Consider the following 9,965-nt stretch of genomic DNA (forward strand, 5'->3'; position numbering starts at 1 on the left):
TATATATATATATATATTTTTTTTTTTTTTTAAAGAAGAAGGCCGAAACCGGTTTGGCTCAGTGGATAGAGCGTCGGCCTGCAGACTGAAGGGTCCCGGGTTCGATTCCGGTCAGGGGCATGTACCTGGGTTGCGGGCACACCCCCCGTGGGGGATGTGCAGGAGGCAGCTGATCGATGGTTCTCTCTCATCAATGTTTCTAACTCTCTGTCTCTCTCCCTTCCTCTCTGTAAGAAATCAATAAAATATATTTAAAAAAAAGAAGAAGAAGAAGAAAAAGACGCATTTCTGAGCTACTCTCTGCTCCTAAAGCTACACTTCGGGCTGCAGGCAGGAGAACCACTACCTCCCCCCGCTGGCCAGTGCCTGAAGTTCCACCATCCTTTTCGTGCCGAAAATAACTAATTCCCGGGTAGGAGACCCACTGAAGGACTCTGCCAGGTCCTTTTCCAAGAGCAGAATTTGCTGGTGCCTGAAGGCCAAGCATCTTGAACCCCAGTCCTCGTGAGAGGACTCCTTCCTCCCTGAGGGCCTCCCACAGAAAAACAGCAGAGCATGACCCCGCACGCCTGGCAGCCTCTGGCCCCCGGTCACGGCCCTTGTGGGAGTGGCTCAGGCGGGAGGCCTCCCAGCTCTCCTGGGGAATCCTGGCCTTCTCTTCCCAGCATCGAGAACCCCTATTCCTATGCATTCTCCACTTTCAATCTGGAAGGTTCCACGCCCCCCCTCCTCTTAGCCCCAGGGGTAGGCACATGAGCAAGGCTTGCCAATCAATGTTCCATCACCGTAGCAACAGTGATGGGTCTAAGGATGAGCACCTGACCTGGGAGTTCCAGCAGGGAGGCCAGGATTCTTCTTGGAATTATTGGGGAAAGACATCCTCTCTGCTGGGTGGCTAAGCAAGGTGGCTCCGAGATCAAAACGATGGCAAGTTATCTTTGCTCCTCACAGAGCAAGCGTGAGAATGAAGCCAACTTAGAGAAAGCCAGGCCAGGAAATGGAGGGTGGCAGACTCCTACCAAGTTGTTTTAGCACCTGGACCCAGCCAGACCTAAAGCATGAGAAATCTACTTCTGGACTTTTCATGAGCTAATAAATCCCCTTCCTTTATGTAAGCCAGTTTGGTTTTGGTTTCTGTTGCTTACGACCGACAGTCCTGGAAACACTTCTATCCAGAGTGTGGTTCTCTTCCTCAGATCCCTGTAACTGTGTGTGTGTGTCCAGAGTTTGTGGCTTCGTATCCCCAGGGCAAATCTGTGAGCGCACCTATGGGCAGGTCTGACGGGGCAGGTGTATTTGTGCCCCCTTCACCCCTCACTCTACCCTCAGTCTACCTGTCCAAGCAGAGCTCAAAGCCCCTCTCCCGTGCCCGGTAACAGAATTCTCCCCCTCTCCCGTGCCCGGTAACGGAATTCTCCCCCTCTCCCGTGCCCGGTAACGGAATTCTCCCTCTCCCGTGCCCGGTAACGGAATTCTCCCCCTCTCCCGTGCCCGGTAACGGAATTCTCCCCCTCTCCTGTGCCCAGTAACGGAATTCTCCAGGCCTCTTAGCCCCAGAATCACTGCTAGCTCTCCAGGAGCTGGCTCCCTGATCCAGGCCCAGGAAGGCAGCCCACCAATGTCCTCCTCTCACCTCCCATAGTCCATTCCTCTTTCTGCAAGCCCCTCGCCCTGCGGGGCACTGGAGCCAAGCCCTCACCCCACCCCAACCCTATGCCTAAGCTGGGTCACTGCTGCCCCCTGCAGGTCCCAGGAGGCAACAGGTAAGACATGACAAAGGCCCCCAATTCTGGGTCCTGAACCTGTCTCACTGCCTCCAGCTGACGCAGGGAGAGTGGGCATCACCGATGCCCCGCCCTCCTTAGGTTGCTTCCTCCAGGACGGCCTCTGGCTTCGTGCCCAAGCTGCAGAGGAGGTCACTGGCCTCTCTCTGGGCACCCCGGACCCCAGTGTCCAGCAGCATTTCTCTCGTTGCCCCACACCGACTCCTCACAATATAGATGAGAAAATGGAGGCCTGGGGAGCATCTCTCCTGGGTCAGAGGGAGACCCAGGCTCAGGGCCGCAGCCCGGGACTCTGCCCCTCCACTGGGCATCAGGTGTGGCCAGGAGCCAGAGGCGCGGGGGTTGGGGGAGGAAGCAGAGACCCAGGAGGCTGCACGCTGGGGCCGTGCAGCCACTCTTGACTTTGTGCCCTGGGGGCTGTCAGGCCTGGGGGTCAATGGGAAAGATACAATCTGGCATCTCTGGCCTCAGTTCTGGTTAGTGAAAGAATGGCCACGGTGCCAGGCCCTCTCCTCCAAAGCCTGACCCAGCCTTGCTGTCACCACTCTGGGAAGCCACCATGGGCACCTAATGCCCCAAACACCGGCCGTTATTGAAGTGCCTCCCCTTCCAGAAATTCTCTTTCCCTTTCTACCCACCTCATTCTCAGCAAAACCCTCTCTCTCTTCTCCAGCGGCCTCTCATGGAAGAGGCCACATGTTGGAACGGCCTAGAGGCCAAGGTTCGGGCACCAGCACTGCCACTCACCGCTGTGTGGCTTCTGGCTGGAGACTAAACCTCTCTGAGCCCTGGCTTTCTCAGTAAAACGGAGGTGGTGACACCTCCCACAAGGATTGTTCATTCCACAAATACAAGCAGGGCCCGGCCGCGCATGAGCAGTGGGCTGGCCCCTGGAAGAAAAAGAGGGGAGGTGACTGGGGATCCCCATGAGTTCCCATTAAATGAATGAGCATGCGTAGGCACACAGTAAGTCAGTCTCCTGTTTTCACTGTCCCTACTCTTCCTTCACTAATTCTTTCAATGTCCATCTGCCCCCATCGGCCTGGCCTCCATCCCCAGTCCAGGCAGAATCCCGTGCGAGCTATCACAGACCCACTGTGCGCCAGGGTTCCTACCTCCACTTCTTTACTCTCTCCCAAAACTCAATCCCACGCATTCATTTGTCATTCAACAAATATTTATTTATCAACCCCTATGACAGGGGGGACGTCGGGCCCTCGGGCTGTATAAGGCCCGCGAAATCATTTGGTCCGGCCCTGCCAAGGCACTAGGGGTGAGCTAATTAAATGTTTGACCAATGGTAGCAGGCTAACTTTTAAGTTGATAATTTTGTATGGCCCGCGAATGATATAAATATCCAAACGGCCCTCAGCAGGAAAAAGGTGCCCCACCCCTGCCCTACTATGTGCCAAGCACTTTCCTAGACGCTAAAAATACAGAAGTGAACAAAACAACCCAAAAGTCTGCACTCACCGCTTGGTGACACACATCCCTCCCCTCTGCCCCGGCCCCACCCCGACACCCCACAGGCTCCTCCAACCTAAGCCGACCCTTTGGAAAAGCCAGCTCTTCCTCCAAAAGGCAGACAGGGAATTTCCATTTGACCCAGCGATTCCATTTATAGGTATCCTGACAACGTACGTCCATGCGAAAACATGCCCACGAATGTTCACAGCCACATTCTTCATGAGGAACCAAAGCGGAAACAGCCCAGATGTCCTTGAACCAACGAGTGGATAAACAACACGTGGGGGATCCACACCGTGGAATGTTATTCAGCCACAGAAGGGAAGGAAGCACCGATACACCTACGACCTGGACGAGGTGACAAAAGCCAGCACACAAGACCACAGCCAGCACACAAGACCACACGTTGTGTGACTTGACTTCTGTGAAATGTCCGGGATGGGCAAGGATTGCTCAGGGGCACAGGGTGGGGTTTCTGTTTGTTTGTTATTTTTGAATAGTGAAAATGTCTGGAATTGGATAGTGGTGATGGTTGCACAAATTTGTGATTATGCTAAAACCCACCAAACGGTATATTTTAAAATGGTGAATGTGATCGCATGTGAATTATATCTCAAAGTAAAAACCCAACAGGACCCACTAGAATGCCTCGTGTGTCCCCAGAACTTGCTCCTCTGGTGCCCCGTCCCCGGGCCCAAAACCCGGGCGTCATCCTCCCGCCCTTCCTGTCCTTCATGCCCATTGTCTGGTCTCTCCTGGCCGCCCTCGGCTTTCCTCTAAGGGCCAGAGGGGTTTGTTGTGGGAGCCGGGAGGAGCTGGGCGGGTGCTGGGGCAGCTCTGGCTTGGGGCAGGGCGGGCAGGGGGTCACCCGGGCACAGGCAGGAGCTGACCAGGCCTCACACGAGCTACGGGGCAGAGCAGACTCGGGGAGGGACAAGCCAGACTCGGAGCCAGGAAGGGGCTGAGTTCAGAGCTGGGGCCCACGCTGGGGCTCAGAGGCTGGTCAGCATGCAGTCTACAGACAAGTCACGCTGATGATTTGTTTTTAAATGTTTGAATGAGTTTCCAACCTCGGCAAATAAAGAGGTTCCTTTCACCCGTAAGTTCCAGTTTCCCACTGCTCCTAAGAAGTCGGAAACTCTGGCCGTGCTGGGCACATGTCCCCCTGCAGCAGTGAGGGGCAGGAGCTGAGCAGTGAGGGGCAGAAGCTGAGCAGTGAGGGGCAGGAGCTGAGCAGTGAGGGGCAGAAGCTGGGCAGTGAGGGGCAGAAGCTGAGCAGTGAGGGGCAGGAGCTGAGCAGTGAGGGGCAGGAGCTGGACAGTGAGGGGCAGGAGCTGAGCAGTGAGGGGCAGAAGCTGAGCAGTGAGGGGCAGGAGCTGGGCAGTGAGGGCAGAAGCTGAGCAGTGAGGGGCAGAAGCTGAGCAGTGAGGGGCAGAAGCTGAGCAGTAAGGGGCAGGAGCTGAGCAGTGAGGGGCAGGAGCTGAGCAATGAAGAGCAGAAGCTGAGCAGTGAGGGGCAGGAGCTGGGCAGTGAGGGGCAGAAGCTGGGCAGTGAGGGGCAGGAGCTGAGCAGTGAGGGGCAGGAGCTGAGTGTGGCCACCCTGGTGTGGGGTCCGCCAGAGTGATGACCTCTGTCGTCCATACTCACGGCTTCTGCCTCTTCATGGCTGTCCTGCCTCTGGCCTCCACCCCCACCCCAGCACCTGCCTGCCCCAGGCTTTCCCCTGCTAGACACCCCTCAGAGACAGCTGCCTGCAGGAGGAAGCCCACGCTGCTCAGCCCCAGGTTCAGAGGCCTGAGCCAGTGGCCCCGCTCATTCCTCCAGTTCCTCTCCCTTGGTTCCTTTATTTATTATTATTATTTTTTAATCCTCACCTGAACATTTTTGCCATTAATTTTTTAGAGAGAATGAAAGGGAGGTAGGAGAAGGGAGGGGAGAGAGAGAGAAAGAGAGAGAGAGAGAGAGAGAGAGAGAGAGAGAGAGAGAGATGAGGGAAACATCAATTGGTTTCCTCCTGCCTCCTGATCACACCCCAACTGGGGCCAGAGATCGAACCTGCAACTGTGGGAATCAAACCCCAGACCCTTCGATCCTTGGGCTGACACTCTAGCTACTGAGCAACACTGGCCAGGGCTGCCTTGCTCCTTTCCTGCTGGCCCAGGGCCTTTGATCACACGCTGCTTCCCCACAGCCCTGCTTGGACAAGGTGGCCAATCAGCCGGGCTCCACCAATCAGGGCATTCACTCCTTGGCCACAGTGATTGGTTCTGAGCTGGGTTCATGACCCAGCCTAGGCCAGGAAGCGATGGACCCAGGACTTCTGCTGGAACTCCTGGAAAGGAGATGTTCTTGTGCCCCAGGGGAGGCTCAGCTGGTGGGATGTCAGCTCAGAGTTGCTGGGGGCCATTTTGCCACTCGGGGACAGAGAGCCTGCCTGAGGCCGGGGAGAGCAGAGCCGGGGCAGAGGGAGCTAGGTCCTGGCTAGCTTCACTGGAGAGCCCAGACGGGACCAGCCTGAACTCCTCGTCTCCTGGATGAGAGATGTAGAGCTTTCTCCTCCTGTGGCCTCCATGGAGGATCCAGGCAGGCCTGAAGGCTGCATCGGTGTTTCAGTTACATAAATACAGTTTGATCAGTTTCTGTGTCTAGGAACCAAAGGAGTTCCGGCTAATTCATCCTCATCTCCTTGTTCTCCCCTCTGCCGACCCTGTCCCCACCTCTGTCCCATGAAGCCCAACACAGCACCAGGCATGGAAAAGATGCTGCAGAAATGTCTTCAGCCCTGGCTGGTTGCTCAGTGGTTAGAGCGTTGGCCCTCGGACCGAAGGGTCCAGGTTTGATTCCTGGTCAAGGGCATGTACCTGGGTTGCAGACCCGATTCCAGCCTGGATCAGGCCCTGTGTAGGAGGCAACCAATCGATGTGTCTCTCTCACTCCTTTCTCTCTTTCTCCCCCCTCCTTCCCTTCCACTCTCTCTAAAAATCAATAGAAAAAATATCCTTGGGTGAGGATTAACAACAAAAAAGAAATGTCTTCAGATACATTTCTCCCAGCATTCATTTGTATCTGCTCTCATCCCTGGTTGGTGTGCTCCAGGATCCATTTGGAGGTCTCAGGAGCACATGATTCAAGAGCTGTATGTGGGTGCGCAGGGACAGGGTGAGGACTGAGGTGAGAAGAGGCCCAGGGGGGCCTGAGGAAAAGTTCAAGGTTGGTTCCACCACTGTGTCACCTCCTCCAGGAAGCCTTCCAGGCTCCCTTCCCCAAGCAGCATTCACAAGTCCCCTTGGACTCTCCTGTGTGCCCCAGAAAGATCTTTCTCCCCCCTTGACCAGAACACCCCAGGCAGGGACATATCTCAGCACACCCTTTTATGGGCCTGCTAGATCGTGGACGGCAGCCCCACTGCCTGCACACCACCAGTTATGGAGAGCTCATTGCTGCCCAGGAGAAATGCCACTACGAATTAACCACCATAATTTGAGCCAAAAAAAAGTCTTTGCACAGCCTATCAGGGCCTCAGGCCCACCTGCTCCCTCCTCCTGCCTTGGGCTTCCCGGAACAGTGCGCCGGATGAGAACACATCCTCAGCCCCCCTCCTCGGAACCCGGTCAGCTTCTCAGCACCTCGGCCTCCCTGCCTGTCTCAGTAACTCTCTCCGTTTCTAAGTCTCAGAGCCTCTCTCTTCATCTGAGTGGTTGTCCCCCAATGTCCCTCTGTCCAGGTCTGTCTCTGTGGCTGCCCATCCCCCACCTGGACTGTGCCCCTGTCGCTGGTGTCCGGGAGCCTGGCATTTCTCCTGCAACACCCTCAGGACCAGACACTGACGGACAGGGGCCTTGGAAAGAGGTGTGTGTGTGTGTGTGTGTGTGTGTGTGTGTGTGTGTGTGTAACTGAAGAAAGGCCATTCTTTCTCAGGAGAGAGAAATGGTTGAACTTCTGTGCATGCCTTTAGAAGGGTTTTCCCCACCCAAGCTCCCTGGGACAGTTGGGAAATTGAAGACTGAGAGTAAAACCAAATCCAGGCTGGTTTCCGTCTGCAGCTGTGGGCAGTGGCCAGACGAGGGCGCCAGAGACAGCAGGAGTCCCAGCCCAAGCAGGGGTGGAGGCTGACTTCTAGACTTGAGGGTGGGGCTGAGGGGTGCTGGAGGGACCCTGCCTTCCGGCTCTGCGCTGTGACTGGGGTGGTCAGTCCCCGTCCCTGAGTGGGTTTCCCTTCCAGGACATCAAGGCCGACTTTGGAGCCACACAGCCGGATTCATGTCCTGGTTCGGCCACGTTCTAGCTGTGAGGTCCAGGTTAAATCCCTCAGTGCCTCTGAGCCTCACTGAGGCTGAGGAGGCCACATCTATTTGGAAACTGAGTGGACTGTCTTAGGAGGGTGGAAGCGGGGGAGGGAGGTAGTGAGGTCCCCGTCACTGGAGGTCTGTGTTCAGGACTGAACGGTGGCTTGAGGCATATGCTGCACCAGGGATGGGGTGTGGGGAGTGGAGGGGTGGGAGGACTGTCCCTTTCCCTGGACAGTCGCAACCAGAGGGCCCTGGCGCTGCTCCCAGTGCTGCCCTAGAGCAGAGAGGGAGCCACAGGGCCACGGAGGACAGCGTTCTCCCGCCTCCGGGTGAGGGGTGGGCAAGCAACCTCTTTCCTCCCTGGAGGGTGGATGTTCAGGCCCATCTTGTGTTAGAAAGAGGCCCTTGTGAGGTGGGAACGGAGAGGCAGAGCCGGGCCCCGGGGTCAGGAGGCCTCAGCCCTAACAGGGACTTTCCTGTCACCAGAAACCCCACTGCTCCTCTCTGAGCCTTGATTTCCCTCACAAGCTCAAAGGACACTGCAGATGTCAAACTGGTTTGTGAACAGGAGAGAGGAGCCGGAAGGGGTCCTTCACCAGCCCTGGCTGCCCTTGACCGCTCTCAGGCCTTGGTGTCCAGGTGGGCAGAGGGAAGGCTGTTGGATGCCAGAGGCCCTGGGGGAACAGGACTCTTAAGCTTCCTGGGCTCCAGGCAGCAGTCCTGGTTTGGTCCCACAGCAAAAATGGGGACATGGAGACCAGAGGGGCAGGGCCCTCGGGATCACATAGCAGTCAGGCCGAGGCTGCCAGGTGCCCCCAGACTCCCCAGCAGGGGCTGAGCTCCCCTAGGAGCCCTCTGCTGTGAGTGGACATGATGCGCGCCCCTCCCCCCCTGCAATCAGGGGCACATGCACCAGGCACCCACCCACCTCAGCCACAGGGCATGCACAGGTGGGCACCCAGCCCCAGGGGCACACCCAGCAGCCACACCCATTGGGCACACACTGACACATGAGGGCACACGTACCCACACAGAGCTCTGGGTACAACACATGCATCCACACACCAGACACATGTGTGTTCATACAAGCACATGCGTGTGCAAGCCCCTGCCAGGCCGGCCTTGGCTCCCAGGGCAGCCAGACTGATTTCGGGAAGACGGCCATGCACGGTCCCTGGAACATCAGGCTGCAGGGGAGGCTCCCCTGGCTTCCATCCCTGAACTCCTGGGACGATGGGACAGGCCCAGGAGGCCCAGAGAGGAGCTGTCATCCCTGGGGCCAGGATGACCTCCAACCTTTGCCTGATATGCCCCCATGAAGGCCCAGCTGTTCTCAAATACCCCATGGTGCCTCTCATTATGCAGGGCGTGGGAGCTGGGCCTGTCAGGTGGGGAGGGGCTCTGCCTCAGGATGGCCTGGCTCGGCTGTGGGGTCAGAGGTAGAGGGACCCTGGCTGCAGCTCATGGGCCCTGACCCCCGAAGCCACTCACCGCTTCAGGGAGCCGGTCCTGGTGAGTCTGTCCCACAGAACCCGGCGGGTTTGCCCTGGTTGCCCAGGTGACCCAGGACGGGGCTCCCCTCTGTGCCTCGGAGTCTCCATCTCGCCAGGGGGCTACTGGCTCCCACTCTTTCTCACCAGCCCCAGGGTTTGTCCGGAAGGACGACAACCAGTGGCAAGAAAGAGGGGCTCCTTGGGGTCCCGGGGGACATCCCGGAGCCGAGAGGGCAGGCCTGGCATCAGAGGGCAGCAGGGAGGGGCCCCGACTCACCCGATCACGTAGACCAGAACCACGAGCTGGATCAGCCGGAAGATGATGCCCACCTTCTTGTTGCGCACGAGCACCATGCGGGGGGTGTCGTACTCGAAGAAGAAGGCGGCCAGCTCATCCTGCAGCCGCCGCGCCATGCTGGGCCCGGCGGGGCGAGAGCCGAGCCCGCGTGGCCTTCGCCCTCTGGGTGCGTGACCACCAGGTCCCCTGACCCAGGGCAGCTCAGGGCGGGCAGGTGGGGCCAGAGGTCAGGAGTCAGAGGTCAGCTGCAGGCGCCTGGGTGGGGAGGGAGGACCTGGGGTGCCCAGAGCAGCTTTGGGTCCCTGGCAGGCAATGGACTGAGGGACAGCCGAGCCTGTGGACAAATAAATTCCCAAAGATGGACGGGGGCGGAGCTGGCAGGGTCACCAGCCCGGCGGCCCCTGCGGCCCCGCCCCCAGCTGCCTGCGCCCTGCTGGGCCTCCGGAAACAGAAGTTGTTGGCAGGAAACCACGCACCCATCACACGGTGGCCAGATAAGCTGTCAGCCCCCCGCACGGCAGGCAGCGTGGCTGCAGGCTGGAGGCTCCCCCCCCCATGCCAGGGACCCACCCCACAGCCAAACATCCCCTTTTTCGCCTGGGGGTGACAGCCAGGACCGCAGGGAGAAAGGAGG

General features: G+C 58.0%; 1 protein-coding gene across 1 annotated transcript in view; it reads right to left on the reverse strand.

Moving 5' to 3' along the window:
* The window catches only part of P2RX1 (purinergic receptor P2X 1), a 15,921-nt gene extending 6,291 nt beyond the window's left edge, over positions 1 to 9,630 (reverse strand). Inside the window, exon 1 of the mRNA XM_006106942.3 lies at positions 9,311 to 9,630. Within this exon, the coding sequence (XP_006107004.1) occupies positions 9,311 to 9,447 (137 nt within the window). The 5' untranslated portion in view covers positions 9,448 to 9,630. The remainder of the gene's footprint in view (positions 1 to 9,310) is intronic.
* Between the last annotated feature and the right edge of the window lie 335 nt (positions 9,631 to 9,965).

This window comes from Myotis lucifugus, unplaced genomic scaffold, assembly GCF_000147115.1.
Source record: "Myotis lucifugus unplaced genomic scaffold, Myoluc2.0 scaffold_952, whole genome shotgun sequence".
In the NCBI taxonomy this organism is placed as follows: domain Eukaryota; kingdom Metazoa; phylum Chordata; class Mammalia; order Chiroptera; family Vespertilionidae; genus Myotis; species Myotis lucifugus.